At 49.0% G+C, this 21,509-nt stretch overlaps 1 protein-coding gene across 11 annotated transcripts in view; it reads right to left on the bottom strand.

The window, feature by feature from the left end:
* TENM4 (teneurin transmembrane protein 4) overlaps positions 1-21,509 on the bottom strand; it is an 861,213-nt gene that overhangs the window by 50,487 nt on the left and 789,217 nt on the right. For 8 of the 11 annotated variants that reach the window (XM_070457221.1, XM_070457226.1, XM_070457220.1 and 5 more), the window contains 6 exons: positions 19,458-19,725; positions 16,494-16,637; positions 14,119-14,368; positions 11,870-11,890; positions 4,649-4,881; positions 480-634 (listed from right to left, as the gene is read on the bottom strand). In XM_070457221.1, coding sequence (XP_070313322.1) covers positions 480-634; positions 4,649-4,881; positions 11,870-11,890; positions 14,119-14,368; positions 16,494-16,637; positions 19,458-19,725 — 1,071 coding nt within the window. The remainder of the gene's footprint in view (positions 1-479; positions 635-4,648; positions 4,882-11,869; positions 11,891-14,118; positions 14,369-16,493; positions 16,638-19,457; positions 19,726-21,509) is intronic. The other 3 variants (XM_070457223.1, XM_070457225.1, XM_070457230.1) reach the window with 1 other exon arrangement.

Below are 21,509 nucleotides of genomic sequence, written 5' to 3'. Positions count from 1 at the left end.
CAAACAAGTATTGGGTGTGCTCCTGTGTACCAGGCCCCCTGGTTATAGCACAGGAAAAGATGGACAGAATTCCTGTCCTCATGTAGCTTACAGGAGGAGAACAGCTTACAGGAGCTTACAGGAGCTCACAGCCCAGGAGGAGAACAGACAGCGTTCAGTATCTGTGACTTCACGAGGTTACGGATTTCAATTTACACTATGTGAGGCGCTCCTGCCTTCGAGGGCTATATGGGGCAGATTTCTTCAATCCTCTGGGTCTTCCTGTATCACCCACCTGTCACCTCTGATGGAGACCTTCCAGAGCCCCACACTGTGCTGGACCCATCTGTGTGTCCTTCGTGCTCTTAAGAGGCCCTGCACCAAGAGTGCGCTTACAAGCCTTGTGCACTACAAAGACGAACGGCCAGCAGGCGGGCCGGGCGCCCACGAGAGGACAAGCATGCTGACCCAGGGCCCCGGCGGACGAGCCTCCTCCTTACCTGAGAGATATCCATCACAGAGTCACAGCTCAGGGGCCGGGCTGAGCTGAGGTCGTTGGAGCCCAGCAGGGTGGAGATGACCCCATTCTGATCAATGCGTCTGATCATGGTGCCATCCACGAAGTAGATCAGCCCCGACTTGTCCACCGTGATGCCTGGGGTGGAGAAGCCCAAGTGGGAAGTTCAGCCTTAGAGGTGGTTACGACCCGCGTACTCACGGAAACGTGCAGGCTGACGGGCACGTCTCCTCCGTGATTTGATTCCATCTTCTCCACGACATTCATCCCCTCTCTGAAGATGAGGAGACAGCTGCCCAGGGGCTTGCAAAACGGGGATCAGCACCCAGGTCTTCAGATTCTCCAGGCCTCTGGTTGTTCTACCTTGCTGCCTCTGGAGATATTTACCTATCATCTCAGTCATCCACAAAATCTGGACTCATAACTGCTGGGAGTCAAGCACTACAGGTAGTAGCAAGGAGGAACATTTTCAATGTCAAAATGGTGGACTATGTAAATTAACCTACTTCTGAAGACCTGAAATTATAAGCATCAAATCCCCTTGATGGCAGTAATTTTTCTTTTCTTCCAGGACAATTATCCCTCAAGCTTTTCTAGTCTATTACTATTTGATGTTATTCTATTCTAGTTTTTAATTTCTTTGGTCATGCCATGTGGCTTGGCTTAGTTCCCTGACCAGGGGTCGAACCAGGCTCCCTGCAGTGGAAGTGTGGAGTCCTAACTACTGGACCTCCAGGGAGTTCACTATTACTATTTTAGTTTCGTTGGTTAGTTTTGAATTATAGAGCCTAAAAAAGAATCCTTTGGATTTGTGTAGGGAATATTGGTGAATTTCATGTCTAAAAAAGGCACAATGAATTATTCAACATTCATTTCCTCCATTTGCTAGACTATCCCACCTGCTGACTTTCTCCAGGGCCACCTGTGTGACCTCGGGCAAGTCACTGGATGTCCTTGCATTTGTTTTCTTAGTTATGAAATGAAAAGATTGTTCTAGATCTGTATTTCTCACTTTTGGATGTGTATGACAATCACCTGGGAGCTAGCTAAAATGCACTATTTCCCCAGGTACCTGGTTCACAAAATCTCAAGTGCAGCCTGAACATCTACCTGTATTTTTGACCAGTGTCCTGGGTGATAATGATGTAAAATGATATAAATCAAAGTTTGAGAAACACTCTAGTAAATGAGGACTTCTTAACCAGTGATATGGATAAGAATCACCTGAAGAATCTTTAAATACATGTATTTGTACACATTCATCTGCTTGGTCTCACTCCCAGAAATACCATTAATAACTCACACGGTGGCTGGGACTAGGACCAAGGCTCATGGGTGATACTGACACCGCGGGTCTAGAATCAGAGGAGTCAGACATACCCTATAGCAGTGTGAACAGCTGAGGGGTCCTGGGGCTGAGAGACAGACAGGGTGTGCCCCCGAGGATTGCACGGTCTAGATGAGGGGCACAGGAATGACTTTGGACCCAGGGAGTGACAGAAGCCAGGGCAGTTCACAGGGAAATAAAGGAGATTCCGGTCGGTTTCATCTTGTTTTCTCTGGGGGCAGAAAAAGCTTCACAGAGGTGGAGACGTTGAAAGTTATAGAGCCTCCCAGTTATATAACCTTTGGGGTAGTCACTGCACTTTCAAGTCCCAGTTTTTTCATGGTTAAAATGCGGGTAATAACATCTGACCTGTAATAGTTAGCCCGCAATTATTATAATGACTTAGAATTATGAGAACATGAAACCCACTCTGCTTGCTCTCAAGGGCCCACAGGTCTGTGATCCGTCAGTAGGGTGGGGTGAAGACACCCAAGGGCCTCTGCGTGATGAACACCCACAGGACCTGTGGCTCCTCCGGCCCGCTGCCTTAGGCTGCTCAGGGCTGGACAGTGATTTCACGCGGAGGACCAGCAGCGTTAGAGTGGGGGACGTCCTCCTTCTGTCCCTGCCTAGAATATGAACTCATTTCACTCTTTAAGCACAGGCACTTAAGACAGGCGCTTTCTTGTCTGTGTGGCTGTGCTTGGTCCTTCTCCTCCATCTGCTGTAGGACTGATGAATGCTCCAGGAACAACTGGGTTTCTTGTTTACAGAGTTGGCTGCATAGGCTAATAGAAGTGATGTGTGCCCTGATTAATGACTTCATTTTTTTTTCTCCTTTTGTTGTGCTAAATAGATGGACATCTTTTCTCCTCCCTGTTGCACAGTGTCTGCACATTCTGGCACTCTTGTCATTTCTATCTGGGTTAATTACAGGCTTTGGGGCAATTTCCCTGTCACTACATGTGTGTTTTTTCTCTCAGAAAAAAAACTGTATTAATTTTAAGAGAATAGAACGCTGCCACCAAACGGGCTCTCACAGACCATTTAGCCCCAGCTGCACATTTACGAAAGGAAAATTGAGGCCCAGAAGAGGAGGTCCCAGAGCCGGGAGCTGCGGAGCAAAACCGTAATGCAGGCTCCCTGAGTGCAAGCCCAGTGTTCTTTCCACTCTAGGCTACTCTCTCAGTATTAGGAAATGGTAATTCAGAAGGAGATTAACCACAGGTGTCACAAAATTTACCCCATGGAGTTACTACCTGATCACTTCAGGTATGTGGTAGAGACAGATTAGGAATGATACATGATATTCTGTACATACAATATAACAGGAAGAGGAATTACCATTTATGAGATGTTTATCATGTGCCTGGTACCACTGTCCTAAGGAAGTATTTACATTCCTCATAACAGTTAATCTGGACTACAACTGCACGGTGTATTTCTCTTTAGAGGGGGAAGATGGGGCTCAGAGAGGTTAAACAACTCACCCAAAGTCACACAGCTATTAGGCGGCAATGGCAGTCGTGCTGGTGGTTTAGTCACTAAGTCGTGTCTGACTCTTTGTGAGCCCATGGACTGTAGCCCTCCAGGCTTTTCTGTACATGGGATTTCCCAGGAAAGAGTACTGGAGTGGGTTGCCATCTCCTTCTCCAGGGGATCTTCCCAACCAGGAATCAAACCTGCATCCGAGTTGCAGGCAGATTCTTTACAGCTAAGCCACCAGGGGTTCCCATTAGGTAGCACTGTCTGAATTTAAATATAGGACTGCCTGACTTCACAAGTCTACAGTTCACATTTGAAACCAAGCCCTGAAATCTGGCACTACTTAAGAAAACTATCGCTCATGACATTTTTATAGGACATCATATGAAACATATTAATTTTGACTCTCAGAACAATTCTGGGAGGTTGACACAGAAGATATTATTACTCCTATTTTATTGACAAGGACCCTGTGGCTTAGACACCACAGGTCATTGGCTTTAGGGCCTGCAGCACGGTGAACACGTGCTGATGGATGTCTGTTGACAACAATGGCTTCTCCTCCAAAAAGCCTTCCCAGTCTTCTGGGCACAGGGGACGCCCTTGGCTCTGGACCCTCAATGCACAGTTCTTTCTTCTTGCACCCCAGGGAGCACTTCTGCCCCTCTCCCATCTCAGTGATTTACATTCAAGTCTTATTTTTCTGCTATAATGAACTTATCTATGTACGCACAGTGCACTGCATACTCAGCAAATACTTGCTGAATAAGTGAACGGAAAGTAATTGTGGGTGTGAAGAGGTCTAGTTTTTTGAAGGACTCAAAATTGAAACTGAAAAGTTAACCCATCCTATAGGACATGAACATGTGCAAAGATGATATACCACTACTTTTTTTTAAAAATCAAACAATGACATGAAAGGCAGCATATATATTCAACAGGAGGGGACTGATAAATAACGGGACATCCATTTGGTGGAATACTATATAGCCATTAAAATCAAATTCATAGAAGACTCTTTAATGACATGGAGAAATATTTGTGATATATCACTTTAAAAAAAAGTAGGTTACTAAAACAGCTTGTTTAATGTGACTTAATTTGGTTTGTTTCTGGTGAGCATTAGTTACACACAAACACTTAGAAAAAAGGCTAGGGGGAAAGATAGGAAATATTAACTGGGAATATTTCTGGCAGGTTGAATTATGACAGCTTAAACTTTCCTCTGTAGAGTTCTTAGCATTTTCCAACTTTTTTTGCAATGATAAACAGGTTTACCTTTGGGAAATGGAGCTACCCCTATGAATGTTACTGAGAGAGCTTTGAAAGCAAAGCCTTACCCCTGGGGTTGGTAAGTGTGGCTTCCGTGGCCTTTCCACCATCCCCGCAGCGAGTGTCATCGAAGGGGAGGCACTGGTCACCTGTCCCCGCCACCACCTCAGAGTTCTTGACGAGGTCCTTCACCACCACCGTGGACTTGATCTTGAAGACGCGCCGGCTGGTAGTGTCCGACAGGAAGACGGCCCCACTCATGGGGTCTGCGGTCAGGTAGTACTTGTGTGCTGGGCTGTGACTGGAAAGCAAGGACAGGCCAGCCGGTGAGCACTTTCTTCTTTCCTGACAGGCAGCCAGAGATACACAACCTGAGATTAAGCCCAAAAGGGGACAATGTCCCTCTTTGGGGTGACGGTTCCCCAATTTTTCTGACCTCTGTGGTTGGCCTTTCCTACGAATGCAAGAGCTTCTTGTTGATGACTGTCATGCCCAGCCAACAGTGCGATGCCTGTGTTTTCTTTAAAAAGATTATCCGTGAGGCTGACCAGCGGTGGTCTGTAAATCCAGACCAGAGACACGAAAGGATCTGACTTTAAAAAACACTTCAAAACTAAACAAAGCAACACATGAGGTCTTCCCCCACGCAGCTTTCATAACAGCTCCACCCCCATCCTGGGACGGACTGCTAAGGTCCCAGTCAGACTGGACTGCAGCCAGTGCCAATGGCTTCTTCCTTTGACACTCATGTTATACTTATCAGGGGCCCAGTAGACTCCTTCTTGCAGCCAGACACAAATGAACTACAAGATTAGTCTGTAATTGGCAGCAACAGCCAGGCAAGAAACAGAACAGGGGAGCTGTGCTGGTAATAGTTCTGTTTCTGCAGAACAGCCACGAAGAGCAGGATGTGCTGATGGAGGAGAGGGAAGCTAGATGGGGACTGCACAGAGAGATGGCGCAGGCAAGGTGGCATCTCCAGGCACGGGGCAGGAAAAATCGCGCAGGCTCTGGGTTCAAATCAGTCTGGGTTCCATGTCTAGCTCTGTCATTTTGTGGTTCTGAAACCTGGGCAACTGACCTGGTCTCCTGAGCCTCAAGTTTTCTTCATCTGCAAAATGGGCGTGTGAACCTTGCTGGTATATTGGGAACATTATATAAAATGTTATATAAATTATATGTGAAAAACACTCAGCATAGTGCATGGCACGCAGTGCTGTGTGTGCTCTGCTTAGTTGCTCAGCCGTGTCCAACTCTTTGTGACCCCATGGACTGTAGCCCGCCAGGCTCCTCTGTCCAAGGGGATTCTCCAGGCAAGAATACTGGAGTGGGTTGCCATGCCCTCCTCCAGGGGATCTTCCCGACCCAGGGATCGAACCCAGGTCTCCCACACTGCAGGCAGATTCTTTACCATCTGAGCCACCAGCGAAACCCACAGTGGGCACTTGATAATCATAATTATTATTTTAATTACTAGTCATTATGTCTGTTCTTGTCTTTGGAGAGGACTACAGAGCAGGTATCTCTTATTAAGCCTGAGCTTTGCTATCAGGTAGTAATGATTCACAACTTCTTCCCCGTCTAGGCCATTCCCTCACCGCTTGTCATCAGCCATCCTGACAGCTGGTCCCTCAAACAAAAAATACCCTCCCCTGCTCAGCCTGCTGACTGCTATTCACTCTTCAGGTGTCAGCTCAAACGGTACCTTTTCTGTCAAACCTCCTCCAGCCTTTGTTCCCTATGCACTGAGACTCTCATCTGTCTGTATCTGGGTTACGGGACACTGGACGCGATGCTCTGGATATTTACTTACGTGTCTGCCTCCCAAAGTCTTCCCTGGCAGCTCAGGCGGTAAAGAATCAGCCTGAAATTCTCTGTGTTGCAAAGAGTCCAACACAAGTGAGTGGATAACACTTTCACTTTTCACTCTGTCTCCCCAGTCCTGTCACTACTTGATGGGAAGAGATGGGATTTTATTCTTTTCTGTGTTTCCAATGCTCAGCTTGATGCTTTTCTAGCCGACAGCTGCCATTAAGTGCGTGAGATCTCCATTTTTAGTTTATTTAAACAATATTTTCAATCAAATTACTTAGCTTTCTTGTTAACTTCTTTCTTAGGAGTGATGGTAACAGGAGAGATGTCCTGTTTATCTGGACATGTCCCCTGTGACTTGCCCTATAACATGTGACAGATTTAATTTTCCCAGATGACACTGATTTTGGCTAAATAAAATGCAGTGACCTTAGATCCTACTCTGCAATGCAGGGGCAGCCTTGAGCTTTCTGATTCTTGATGAGAGCTGGAGGTCAATTTTTCATTTATTTTCGTATCACCCATAATAAGCGAGTGCTATTCGCCAAGGCAGAATCTAGGTCCTTGAGGAATATGGAGGGGGGGGTCCCTGTTCACTGAGAGGAGGCCCCCCATCCTGAGATTTTGGCTCATGTCTTTCTGCACCGACCCAGAGAAGTGCCACGTAAGCGACGTTTCTCAGATCGGTGAATTCCAGAAGAGGGTGGCATTTGGCAGACTGTTCAGTGGCCCCCTCTTGGTGCCCCAGAACAAATCTGAGGTTGGGTTTCGTCAGCTAAGAGTAAGGGAAAGAGCACCAGTTGTGAACTGAGAGAAGGTGGGTTCTAGTTTCGACAGGCCACCTAAATGGTTCAAGCGGTGGGCTCCTCGGCCATCAGACCATGGCGGCCCTGCCCTGCTTCACTGACAGCCTTAGCATCAGCTTCAAGTGAAACGATCCAGCTCAATGGCCCTTTCGAGTTGGCAGAGCTCTTGGGCAATCTTCCGCTCGCTTCTTCCTCGGGCCACCTGCACTGGGAGTGGAACCCGGACCTCTCCCAGGAGCAGCGCCCCCGTCCTGGGGGCAGAGCTGTGGGCACCCGGGCTGCCGGTGTGGAAGCATCCGCTGCCATCTCTGGGCGCCAGTTTGTCCCAGACATGCTGCTAGCCTTTTATATGCACAACCTCCTTTTCATCACAAATAACCATAGAAGGCAGGTACTTTAAAAAAAACTGCTTTAGAAACCTGAGATGAGATGTTTAGAAACTTGAAACTTGAGCAGGGCCAGAAAGTGCTAAGTGGCAGGATGGTATTTATCTTTGATCTGCTGGATGCCAGAGTCTGTGTTCGCTCCACTTCCCCGCGCTGCTCCTCAGGGCCTAGAGAGCTCCTCTGCCTTCCTTGCCCAGGGTGCCTGCCCATCTCTGAGGACTTAGCTCCGACATCACCTCACCTGGAATGCCAACCTCTCCTGGATTCCGGGGTCCCTGCTTTCCCCTCCTTCTTCTGTTGTGTCTCCGCCAGACTCTCAGCACATCATACTTTCAGTACCTCCAGCACCTTAAGACCCTTTTCTGCTTAGCTGTCTGACTCCTCAAGGACATCCTGGACCCTTTAGGGGTAGAGCCAGGGCCAGGCTTCAAATTCCTGCTGCTTAGCCCTGAGCTGGTACAGAGTCAGTGTTCCAGAAAGGCCTGCTGACTTTATGAATCAGTGAGTAAATGCCTATCGGCTTCTCTGGGATTGCAGACAGGAAACACCCACTGCTAAGGATCGTAGGGTGATGGTTCTCAACATCAGATTCACCTGGAAAACTCTTTTCTTTTTTTAAAAAAAAGTCTCACCCATCTGAAGGGCCTGGTATCTGTCACTTGAAGATCACTTGGTTGCTCCTGAGGCCCAGCTGGCTTTGGAAACCATGCCTTTAGAGCAGAGCCTTTCAAACTTTGATGTGCTCATGAATCACATTAAAATGAAGATTTCGGCTCCGTAGTTCTGGGTGTGGTCCGAGAGTCTGCGCTTCTATCGAGTTCTCAGGGGATGCTGATGCTGCTCATCTGTACTCGGAGGAGGTGGGCCTTCCTTAGAATACTTTGCAAACCATAGATGTTAGAGATGGGAGATGGTCTGCCGCTGAGACTCCAGGCCCGGTGCTGTGGACAGAGACCCTGTCTGATCTGGTTCTGATCTCCAGTACCCTGGGCAGGGCTGGGCACAGAGCAGGCTCACAGTTCTGTTGCCAGAGTCTGGGCAGGAGTTCCTGAAGACCTGCATTCTTTCCTACTTCTTTAAACACAACTCTGGTACCTCTGGACATTACGCAAAATCTTAGGGGCTATAAAGTATTCATGGGGTTGCAAAGAGTTGGACACGACTGAGCGACTGAACTGAACTGATAAAGTATTAATCCTGAAGTAAATGAGCTGCAGTGGGCCTTACTCTGACCTCTATCTGGACAATATGGCGAATTTCCTAGTAGGAGCTGTGAGCCCAGGAGTCTCTTGGCACCAAAGGCAACCTATCCCCTGCTTCTGAATGGGGATTTTCCCTCTCCTTCAGTATAAGACCTGCCTTGTACAAAGGGGTGTCCTTTGACCACATCATGTAGCAGCCTTGGCAGACCTTGATCCACTGGTTCCTGGAACTAGTAGAAAGAGCTTGAGCACTAGAACCACACAGATAGGGGTTCAAATACCAGCCCCGTCACCCACGTGATAGGTGACCTTGGGCAAATTACTACTCTGAGCCTCAATTATTTGTCATCTGAGAAATAGGAATAATCATAGCTACTTCCAAGGGCTACTTTGAGGACAAAATTGTATGAAGGATGTAAACCTTGAGGATAGTGTCCGCTCCATTAAAAAATATAAAAGCCCAATTAATGGCAGCTGGTCACCTTGAGAAACCTCCAGAACATTTATGTTACTGCACAATGAAAAACACCAGTCTGTCATACTTAATACTGTCTGTCTAACCTATTTTCTGAGGCAACTAAGGGCTCTCTTCGAGTTAACATAGTATGTGTAGCTGGGTTTGATGGAGATCTGAGTTCAGATGTACTTCTGAACAACAGACGTCAAACATTCCTCCATGAACCTAGAAGAGAGATCTGGGAGGAGGTGAGGATCCTTAATCCCTCAAGGAAGGCAGGGAAGATGATGCCCAAGGGAACGGGGGTCTCTGTGCTGAGCATGCCCAGCGTGGTGGGCTGAATTAAGGTTGTAAAGGCCAAAGAAGAGACACACACACAGGCTAAGAGTCCTAGCCTGAGCCTCCAGTTCCTTGGAGCAGCTGGAACAGTACATGCCAATGGACTAAGAGGACGGAATTTTAGAATTTCTTTATTCCATTTCTGGCATTTACTGATGGGAACACTAAAGCTGAGAGAGGGAGGGATTTGCCAATATCCAGGTGTCAGTTAAAATCAGAGCTGGAGCCCAGGTCTTCTCCTTCCTGACTGTCTTTAGAAAACTGGAAGGCAGAAAGAAATCCCACTTTTCCCTTCTACTTTGGTTCACTTTCAAAACAGGTTTTAGCACCTGAGAAAACAATGAATTGAGAGAGGGCAGAAGCCAGCTCTGAATTCACACCACGGGCACATCACAAGGTCACTAACAGCACAAACCAAAGGCACCAAAATCACGGCTCTCGGTTTACAGACGATGCAGCTGGAAGCCTGAAAAGCTTCGTGGCCAGCCCAAGGCCACAGGAATACGCAGCAAAGCTGGACAAGCACCCTGGCTTCTGAGCCTTGCCAACTAGGTCCCCCGTCCCCTAGCTGTGACCCGGGCAGTCACCACCACTGACTGGAGGTGTTAATGGGGAGTGCTAGTTTTTCATCCTAGATCTTCACATGAAATGTACTGTTTTCTAAAAAACTGAACTTGAGGCACATATCAGCTCATAGTTCAGTAACATCCGCACTAAATTCTTTGAATATCTCTCTTCTATTTCAGTGTCAGGAAAAATACTCCTCCTCTGAGAAGGGGGCATATTTTCCCATTTCTGGTAATGTAAACCCTGAAAACAATTATGCTTCTCTGTTTAATCTGACTGCTAGGAAGCGCAGAGTCTTATCTGATGTGTAATCACATATATGTGTTTTCTCCTTTTTTCTTTTGTTCCCAAATTCTGTTTAATTTACTTTAATATATGTGTCTTTGGTTGCAAGAAGACTGAATTCCTTTTCAGGATAGACAGCGACATAATCATCATCATCCTAACAATTAGATAATAGTACTAATAAGAATAATAAAAATAATAACTCATTAGAGTGCCTGGCATAATGCTAGATACTTTATAAATATCCTCTGTATTCCTTACAACAATCTCCAAGGTAGATTTTATTATCTTCAAATTAGAAACTAATGCTCAGATAGATTTAAACAGTTTTTCAAGGTCACACAATTGAGAGCTTCAGTTTCCTCATCTGTAAATTGGATGTATCATGAAGAACTACTTCAAAGGTGGTCTGGGGGTGCGTTGGTATAATCTATCTAAGACGCTTAACCTGCTTTGTATTACACATTAAGTGCCCTGTACATATTACTACTATTATCTTAAAAGAATATATATGATTGCTATGTTATTACTATAATTACACAGACATGGACATAATCACTGTTGGACTGGGATCTGTCTGACTCTCTACTGTCCTTTTCTCAGTAAGTGCCTGCCCACATGCCAGTCTGATCTGCGCCCACATGGGTAACTGAGAGCCACATGGGTGGCAGTGCCAGCCACACCGCATATGCCATGGCTACTGCCAAGTCACCCAGACGTGCGTGAGGCGGGGCGACTCTGAGGTGACCATCGCCTAGGAGCCGGACGAGCGCCGCAGACCGGGGGCGTCGGCGAGTCTGACGAGGACCACTCCTGCTTGCTGCAGGGTCACTGGGCGCCCGCAGCTACTCTGTGACAAAGTTCCTGTCTGGGAGCAGCTCCCTGTGGGCGGTGTATACGGTCTGAACATCCTTCCCCATTCTGTCTTTGCTGGCAGACCTCCTGGAGGGGTCCCTTGGTGCCCCAGCCTCCAAACCCAAGGCACCTGGAATGCCCAGAGACGGATGAATCTGAAGCCTGTCTTCTGCCAGGATCTCTGCCTGATTGAGTCCTTCTCACGGCGTTCCCACTGTGATCCTCCAAGTCACTCAACACAGTGGGGATAATCTCCTCCTTCATTCTCAGGATAATCAGACTAGGGTGTGCAAATTACTCTGCCAAGGTTAAAAATTTCCCCCTATTACTCAGCCTGTCATGTCCACAAACTACCAAAATAAATGCTGCGCCGTGCCAGAGATGAAAGGAGCTCAGGCTCTCCCTACCCGCCTTCACCGTTATTAATGACTTTCTTTCACTGTAGCCGATGTACTCCCAATCAGATCCAATCACAGAGGAGTCATTTGCCATGGAGCGATCTGAAATTGACACGTGCAGCTTACCAGACAGCATGCAACAAGGCAGGGAGAGACAGGAAATTCTCCACTGGTTGGCTTACCTATGTCTGAAATCTTTATTTCTGACAGAAGACAGGAGAGCAGGGAATAGAAGAAAGAATGAAGTGTTAGCAACAGGGTTAGAAGCATTATTAGCAGCCTGAAAACTTGACAGCAATGGTTCTGTACAATACTGTAATAAATAAAGACTTAGCAGCTCTGACACTGATATATTTCATATTGGATATTACTTGTCAGTGAGCTCACTTATAAGCAGCTACATATCACAGAAGCGGCATGGTTTCACCTGCACCAACACTGCTGACTCTAGCAGAAGAGGATGAGGTTGACCCAGGTGGCTGCTTGCACCAGGGCTAAGACGGAGGCTGACATGGTCGATTCCTCCCCTGCCCAGAGATGTGCTCTCAGAGATACACACGCTCACTATTGTGTCTCTGTTTGTGTGCATGATGCCCTACCGAGAGTGACCCAGACCTGCGTGGCCCACCACGATCATCCTCCTAATAGCACAGAGAATTGGAGCTACATTCTACTTAACAGGGGAGAAGGTGGCACAGAGAAACAGTCCTGGGAAAGAGGACGGGAAGGAAATATACTGAGATGATAACCTGTCAATAAATTATTTTTTCCCCCAATGTAATTTCCTCTTCCCTTCCTTACATACTATCTTCCATGATCTCTCTACAACTATGGCAGGGAGACAGGGAAAGTGGGGTCTCTTATTTAAAAGATGTGAAAATGGAAGTCCAGAGAGGGTAAGTGGTCCAGTTTTAGTTTCTCTGCCAAAGTGGGCTGACCCCTAGCCTATGGCTCTCTCTCCATTAAGGCACAGGAAAGAGAAAGACAATATGAGCAGTTAGTTGACTAAAGCAAATACACTCGAGGGTTCCTATTTCCCTGGCAGGCATCTATGCTGGTCAAACTCATAAAAGAGAGAAAAAAAAAATGGGCAGAGACTCTCCTGTCAATGGCCTGGTTCTCATTCCGCCTGATGTCTGATTTCCTATGAGTCCGCAGAATGTGAGCTTCTGTTTTCTTTTCACAGCCAAAGGCCCTCCGCTTCCTCTGTCCCTCCGTGGGTGGGGTGGGTGAACACTGCTCTTGTCTGCAGGGCTGTGACGGCTGTGGCCAGCTGGCCAGCCTCCCCTCCTCTCCCGTGTGCCCTGCAGAGCGGGGCTCTCAGCGGGCACTCACCTCTGGGAATAAGTAAACATGGCACTCAGCCAAGGTGGCCCCCACTGGGCCCCGTGACGACGCTTTGGCGAGGCAGAGCTGTGTGATGGCCTTCTGGGTTTGGGTCTGCCAAGCTGGACTCTGGGCAGGCTCCTTAAATTCCCTGAGTCTCCTTTATCTTATTTGTCAAGGGCAATAGTAATAATTAATAGTAAATAATAGCAAAATAATCTTGCAGAGCGGTCATATTAACACCAGGCAAATAGAAGAGGCCTTGCAAGAGAGAGTTTCCTTTTCCCTTGGTTACTTCCCAGCTCAAGGGCCCATCCTGCTCACAGGGACTCCAGCCCAGATGGGCAGATGGGCAGAGACTGTGAAACAGTCGTGAGAAACCTGGTACAGTTTCTCCTGAAAGGGAGGGTGGGGCTCCCCCATCTCCCACCAATCACAGCTCCCCTGGAATCCTGGATCCCAGGCTGTGACAGCACCCTGCTTCTGAAGTGCCTCGTCTGAGGGGGTGTGGAGATGTCCAACACACCGGGCCCCTCCCTGTGCGGGGAGAGTGCCTGTGCTCCGTGCCTCATGGGCAGAATGGGGAAAGGCGACAGCTGGCTCTGTCGCATATACACACCCAAGGAGTAGCCCATGGGCCTTCTCTCAGCACCGGACAGCTGCAGAGAACCGCCCCAAACTCCTGATGCCTGTTAAGTAACAGGGCCAGGCTGGGTAACATTGGCACTGGGGCCTAGTTCATGATAACCGTCCCTTGTCCTTTTAAAAAGACTCATGTGATGTGCATTTCAATGGGCTTGGTGCCAGGAAGCAGGAAGAAGACTGAAGGGCGTCCAAGGAGTCTAACTCAGTGGCTGGCCGCCTTCTCCATTATCTGGACGGCAAGGGTGCTTCCCCTTCCCCGGGGTGGTTTGTCTGCACCTCCGTGTCCGGTGGAGAGCGGCGTTGGCTGCCTCGGAGCCTCCAGCTCACAGGTCAGCCTCTGGGAAGCAACCAGGCAGGCTCCGTTCTGTCCCCTTCTCGGGCCAGTGGGTCCTGCCAGGTGGACCCGCAGGGTGGCGAAGGGACATGCCAGGAACCGTGAGGGAGGCCTCACCGAACATACCTCAGCTCCAGGATGTTGGTGACGTTCCCGGAGGGGAAGATCCTTCGGATGTAGTTGAAATCTCCCACGTAGAGGCTGCCGTCGGCGCCGCACGTGAGGGCCACGGGGGCCAGGAGCTTGTTGCCGTCGGCGAGGCCGTTGCAGCTGGGACAGGAAATGCTCCTGCGGCGCCCGTTGCCCATGATGCTCCCAATGACAGGTGGCTGCTGAGACACAAACTGGTTCTCCCCGTTTCCCTTGTGCAGGATGCCTGGGATGAGGGCAGAAGAGCGGAGTCACTGATGGGGCTGGGGGTGGCTCTCCTGTGGCTTCAGGGTCACCTCGGTTTTGCAAGGGATGCCAGATCCCTGCCTACCGCTTCCAGACCCAGCTCCCAAGGCTGCCTCAGCCCGTAAGGAAACCCAGGCTGTCCTGGATAGGACACGCTGCTCTGCTGATAGGATTCCCACGACAAGGCTGTAAGATGGGTGCTGTTACCCTCCCGGTATTGACAGGGGACCCCTGACATCACATATTGACATATTGACATCACACAGATGATAGGAGAAGCACTTCTGAGTCCCGGCTCTGAACCATTCAGCTTCACCGCCTCTCAAATAAACTGTACACACCGCACGGGTCAAGTTTGTGTCTCCATCACAGCACAGAACTGTTTTTTTTAAGGGTGCAATAGCTTTCTGTCTTAAAAAACCCGAAGTCACATACCTTATTTAAAAAAAACAGTTTATTACTAAAAAGGTACGCATCATTGTATGCTTCAGCAAGTAGTGATTTTTTGTAGGTGGAGGCTCTTGCCTCGCTGTTAATGGCACCGCTCAGAATTCTTTATTGCACTTATCTGTTCTCTCTTTATAATGAGACCATTTCAGGTGCGGAGACAATGTCCTTCCCCCTCTGTATCTCAGTGCCTAGCACAGAACCTGACATCGAGGAGATACCAAGAGATGTTCATAGAAATGCCTGAAGGAGACTCAAGTCTAAACTAGCCCTGGACTTCATTCACCTCCAGACTTTTGTTTGCAGTTATTTTGGCTTTTCTGACACTCGTGACCAAACCGAGTCCTAACTACTAATCACAGATCAGTTTCTGGATGCCTTGTTCTATCCCATGGGATCTATTTATCTGTTCCTGTGATAGCACCACACAGTTTTAGGTATTACGGTTTTCCTAAGATAGCTTAACATCTGGCAAGTGCCTCTTTTTTGTTCTTATTTTAAAGAGTGCCACAATTATTTATAAATCTTTATTTTATTACAGACTTCAGAATTAGTTTGGCAATCCCTGTACCCCAAATGCAGTTGCTTTGATGGGCATTCTTGCATGTACAGCTTAGGTAGGAGAGATCTGACATCATCACCATATTTACTTGTCCAGTCCTGAAACACAGTCCCAGGGAGCTATCTAACATACAGCTCTGGGATTTCCCTGGTGGACCAGCAGTTAAGTGTCTGTCTACCAGTGCAGGGCACACAGGGTTCAATCCTTGGTCTGGGAGGATCCCACATGCTGCGAGGCAACTAAGTCCATGTTCCAAAACTACGGAGCCCATGAGCCTAGAGCCTGTGCCTGCAACAAAAGAAGCCACCGTAATGAGAAGCCCGCGCATGGCAACAAAGAGCAGCCCCAGCTCGCCACAACTAGCGAGAGCCTGCAGGCAGCAACTCAGACCTACTGCAACCAAAAGGAAATAAATAATAAATAACCTTTAAAACACAGATCTGACGCTGTCACTCCATGCTTTAAACGCTTCAGAGGCTTGAAATTTGCCTCTGTGGAGTCGAAAGTCCTAATCTTCCTACCTGGGACTCCGCTGCTCAGGCCCCCCACTCCGGCTTTTGCTACTCCCTTCATTTCACCCTTTGCTCAAAGCACAATGATCCTTCTCTCCAGTCACTCCTCTTTTAGGCTTCAGTGCTTTGGCACGGACTGTGCTCTCTGCCCAGAATGTTCTTCCTGCTTGATATACATGGCTAATGCTGTAGACCCCTGGAGCCTCAGTTTGGAAGTTCCCTCCAAAGAGACAACCTGCTGAACCAAGAAGCTGAGTCAGGGGCTTCTCTTCTGCCCCACCCCCCTCCGTGTTCCCAGCTTCGCCCTGTGACGGCACCATCCATGGCATGGTGTGAAAACTGCCTGAGACGTGTTTGTCTTGCCCAGAGTGTCAGCCCTGGAAGCCCTTCACTTCTGCGTCCCCGGTGCTCAGCAGTGACAGTACAGAGCAGGCCGCCAAGGAGTATTTGTATTAACCCTTCTGACCAATGGATCACACGTGAGCCTATGGAATTTGCCTGTGTTTTTGCCTCACAGCGAACAAAGCACATGAGACAAGTCTCACACCAGGGCCTGGCTCCTGGAATTCTACTAATCGGCTCACCGCTTTGGATGTTGAGGGCGTGGTGCTTGTCCAGGCTCCATCCTCCCAGCTTGGAAGCATCGATTTCATAGCCCTGCAGCACTGCTGTTCTTTTCTCCCACAGGATCAGATCTGGGCAGGATTCATACTCATAACCCACGGAAACTGTAGGGAAAAAAAGGCACAAAACATACACGTGAGCAAAGCTTCTTCTTCTGCATGCAAGGCCCCTGGCTTGTCTTTGCTTTGAAAACAAAGAAGGATCAGATTCCTAAGTGGCAACCAGATCTATGTGCAACACTAGCCCAGGGAGGCTGAGGCTGAACGTCATTTTTTGGGGAGCGATGGGACCTCACTGTGAAGCAAAAGTGTTAGTCGCTCAGTCATGTCTGACTCTTTGCGACCCCGTGGACTCTAATCCACCAGGGTCCTCTCTGTCCGAGGAATTCTCCAGACAGGAATACTGGAGTGGGTAGCCATTCCCTCTTCCAGGGGTATCTTCCCAACCCAGGGAACGAACCTATGTCTCCTGCTTTGCAGGCAGACTCTACCATCTGAGCCACAGGGTAAGACCTTGGTACATCATTAGGAACTGTTAAACAAATGTTCTAAATACTTTAAGGACCCATGTCAACTGATTCCAGGGAAATGGTCCTTAGTATGGAAAGTACTTTAGGTACTAAAGTCTTCATGCAGTGTTATTCATAATAGCGGAAAGTTGGAAGTAATCTAAAGGTTGAAAGGGGATGAGAGGTTGAGCAAAGCAAGTGCATCCACTCGAGGAACAGGCAGCCACTGGGAACTGTGGTTATGACGATCAAGGGTGACATGGCAAGTGCTTAAGGGGTAGTGCTGAGCTAAAGGACTGGTTATATATGGTACTAAATCTATGTTAAAAAAACTATGCATGAAAGAAGAAAATAAATTTTAATGGTAAGAACTAGTTTTATTTGCTTACAGGATAACTTTATTTCTATTTTTTGGCCCATTTATCACATTTTTATTGACGAACATGGAAATACTTGAACAAAGAAAAAAAATTTTCAAAATCACTGATAATGAATACATGGAAAAGGAGCTCCTCTAGGGTACTCTGAAAGCTGGAAGTTGCTCTGAGGTCTCAAAACTTGAAAATCTCCAGTTTCACTTTTGTTTCGTAGATCCAGGCCTCCTTAGGGGATCACTGTGGGGCAGGCTAACCATGGAGGGCTCCCCAAGGCTAGGTTTGCAAGAAGCCCTGTGACCGCCCTATGGAAAGGAACTGGCAGAGACAGGAGTGCTGTTTCTTCCAAGTATCTTTCTACGCAGACACTTCTTTCCAGGGGGCAATACCCTGCCACACGCTCAAGATGGGAATTAACCCCTGGGCAGCTCTTTGGAGCTTCCTTTAGGTGCCAGGAGAGACTGCCGGCTCCCCAGGGCAGGTGGAATGCGCTGGAACGTGCTCCTGTGATCTCCTCCCGGTGTGACCTTGAGTCCTGCCAGGAGCCACAATCTGCTTCTTCCTGGTCCCCAGTCCTCTCAGGAAAGCGAGCCTCAGCCCCAGCGTCTGTGCAGAGAGACCAGGCTGGCGGGCAACCACTGCTCTCACATCACCTGAAGAGGCGGCCAGGCTTCACTGTTTCTGAGGAGAGCACAGGAGCAGCCTGGTTTCCAGAAGGGGCCGTGAACAGTGAGGGACGGCATCTTAGCTCCCAGTGTGCCCAGTGGGGAGGGGGCGGAATGCAAAACTGCAGGTGAGCTCTGGGGAAAATCCGGCCCAGCTCCTTCCCTCTGCGGCCCTGGCAAGTCCCCTCGCCTCTCTGGGCCTCAGCTTCCTTGTGTGGAACAGGAGGACACTTTCCGACTCACAGGGCGGCTGTGAGGATTAACTGAGATATCAACGTACAGAGAGATCACCCCCCCGGAGCAGATGCTCAACAGACCCTCTTGTGGCCTGCCTGCCTTGCTTCCTTCCCCCTTCCTCTCCTTTCTTTTTACATTACTTCTTCTCTGCCTCCTTACTCTGCCTTTCCTGAATCTAGAAAGGGAATGAAACTGGAGCAAGGATCAAGGTGGGAAGAGTTCCAGGGCTGTTACTCTAAGTGCTTGGAGGATTAGCTCTGCGGGGGTTAGGACTGCTGTCAGTCCAGCTCTGAATCCTGCCAGGGACCCTGCTCTAACCCAGGAGCTGAGATGAGCAAGCTGAGGTCTCAGTGGGGAGGAGACTGCAGGTGAGGCTGTGGTCACCTTCTGCTACATCTCAGAACAACAACAAAAACAAACCAACAATAACAGTAACAAAGAGACAGACTGGAAAGGAGGTAAAGAGGCCCAAAAGCCATTTTTATGAGGGAAGAACCTTAGCTCCTGAACCTCAACAAAACTGAAGAACCCAGAAGTTCCAGTAAGTTCAGGGTCAGTTCAGGCCCTACGGCTGCAGGGGGACTGGGACAATGTCTACAAGGCTCTGTCTCTGTGGCACCAGCCTCTTTTAGCTCATCCTATGCCACCAAAGTGCTCTTCAAGGGCCTTTTTGGTTTTGTAACCCTCTTTCTTGGACTTTCCAAGTGGTGCTATTGGTAAAAAATCTGCATGCCAATGCAGGAGAGAGACATCAGAGATGTGTGTTTGATCCCTGGGTCGGGAAGATCCCCTGGAGTAGGAAATGGCAACCCACTCCAGTACTCTTGCCTGGAGAATCCCTTGGACAGAGGAGCCTGGTAGGCCATGGTCCATAGGGTCTTAAAAGAGTCAGACACGACTGAACTGACTTAGTAGGCATGCATGCAACCCGTGGTCAAATTTTCCACATGCAGTCCTTTGAGTACATTCTTTTAGGTTGTGGATGGTCACTGATAGCTCCTAACGGCCAACTAGACCTTAGGCATTTCTGAGATGGAAAAGGGAGGGAGAAGAGACAAGGGAAGAGGACCGAGAGCTCCGTTCCCCCAAACCTTCCTGTCTCTTGAGGACGGCGCTGGGCCCTGCGGTGGGGAGGCTTACCGAAGGCTTCTGAGAGCCCGAACACCTTCTGGTTGTAGACGTCCGTCTTGTCCCAGATGAAATAATAGGACAGGTCTGGGGCGGCGGCAAACCACTTCCTGAAGAGGCGGCCCTCAACCGCCACCATGAGGTGGACCTTCATGAGGTTGAAGGGGATGGTGGGGTGGGTGAGGCTGATCCTCAGGACAGATTTGTAGCCGGGGGTCCGGCTGCTCAGGTAGCTCAGCCTCATCTTGCAGCCAGAGATGGCGATTTCCTCCTGCAAAGCCTGGAGAGACAGATCACAGTGGGTGACGGTCACGGAATCACCGGCAGAGGGGAGGCGGTCACAGCCCCACAGACTCTGGGTGATGGAGGGGCAGAGGAGGAAGCAGAAAAGGAAGAGAGGGAAGGGGGAGGAGGAGAAAGCAGACTGCAAAGAGGAGCGGGAGGAGGAGGGAGGAGGGAGTGGGGCGGAAGACAAGAGTCAGAGGCCTGGTGTCCGGGGCGCACTCTCAACTGGTGCATCCCTGCCTCAAGCCTCTGGTTCTTCCTCCTTTCAACAGGGATGATGATGCTCAACTCACTGCATCAGTGAGAGGATAAGACAACGTGTGTAAAAAATACTTATCTTAATGTCACCTCTCATTCACCTGCTGTGTCATCCCAGAAGACCCACGGAACCTCTGCATTGCAATTCCTCATTGGGTTAGTCTGCGGACCAGGGAAGGTCACGTATATAAACTGCCCAGCACGTAACTCAGTAAATGTCTCTAAGCGGGATGATGGTACTAGGGCTGTAGTGGCTGCTGCTGCTGGAAGCAGGGGGCATTGTGAAGACAGACCTTGCCCTGGGATCAACGTGGAGAGCTGTCTCAACTAGAAGAACTGCTACTCTCTCAAAACCTTCCTAAGGTCTGTTACAAGTGACTTTCCTCTTCAGGAAGGTAATCAGAGGCTACGAGATGTTGATGGAGCCTTTAGGTAGGGCTGGCAGTATAGGCTGCCAGGGACCAGGAGTGAACGGCCCCAGCTCACCAGCATGAAGAGGGCAGATGGGCTGCTCGCAGCCTGCGAGCTCCAAGGCTGTGCCAGGGGAGCAGCCTGGTGGGGAAGGCAGCGCTTCACCTCCTGGTGCAAAGGGCTCGGCTCCATGACAGGACGCTGAAATGAAATGCCAAGACGCCCAGGCATGTGGCTGAAGGGGAGAACTTTTATTGGCTTGATGCTCTGGGCTCTGTTTCAAGAAGGGGACATCAAATCAATTGAGGCTAACGTATCCATTAAAAGGACAGTGATTATTTTACTCTCGTGTTCACGGGGGAACTGGGCCTTCACAAAGAAAGGCCTCTTCCTTTCTGCCTATGTCATAGACGGGAATGAATTCTCACTGGCACTCATTCTGAACACATGATGTTTCCGGGATGGGGCCTATATGACAGCAATCTTCAGCTTTGGCTCACAAGTTCTAGGCAAAGCAGGCCTTGAGTGCCATCCCGATGCGCTCATACATATTTATTAATACTTTCCTTAACATACCCTTTAAAATGCACATCTCCCTGTACTTGCAAAGGCTAGCCAATGACAGGACTGGGGAGACTCAGATAATAAATAGGCAAGGTTTGTGACCCAGCCAGGCTTGTAGACATTCAGCCCAGGGAGCATTGTAAAGAGGAGGGGGACCCTTCACCTCATTTGTTCCAAAGTCCCTGCTCCTGGGAAGCTGTCTTGCTGGAGCCAAACTAGGTCTGAGTAACAAACCACCCCCCTCCAGTAAGCTCCATCTCCACCGACAACCATCTCCTAAGAAAAGTCAGCCTGGTGGTGGAGACAGGAGACAGGCACTGAAAAGGAGTGAGGTTTCAACCTGGGGGTGCAATGAGAATTCCCAAATGGCTGCATTTCCTTCCTGTGGGCTGTGTCTGAAGCCACTCAACAGGGCACGGCAGAGAGATGTGCCTGCTCAACCAGGCAAGAAATACACACAGGGACACATCTAAATGCCCCGCTGCCCCGACACCAGAGATCATTAAGCTGCCGGTTGCCAGAGCTCTCGTTAGGCCGGTGGGACGG

Source organism: Odocoileus virginianus, chromosome 28 (genome assembly GCF_023699985.2).
Source record: "Odocoileus virginianus isolate 20LAN1187 ecotype Illinois chromosome 28, Ovbor_1.2, whole genome shotgun sequence".
Taxonomy (NCBI): Eukaryota; Metazoa; Chordata; class Mammalia; order Artiodactyla; family Cervidae; genus Odocoileus; species Odocoileus virginianus.
Note: the sequence above shows the minus strand (reverse complement) of the source record. Positions and strands in the feature narration are given on the sequence as shown.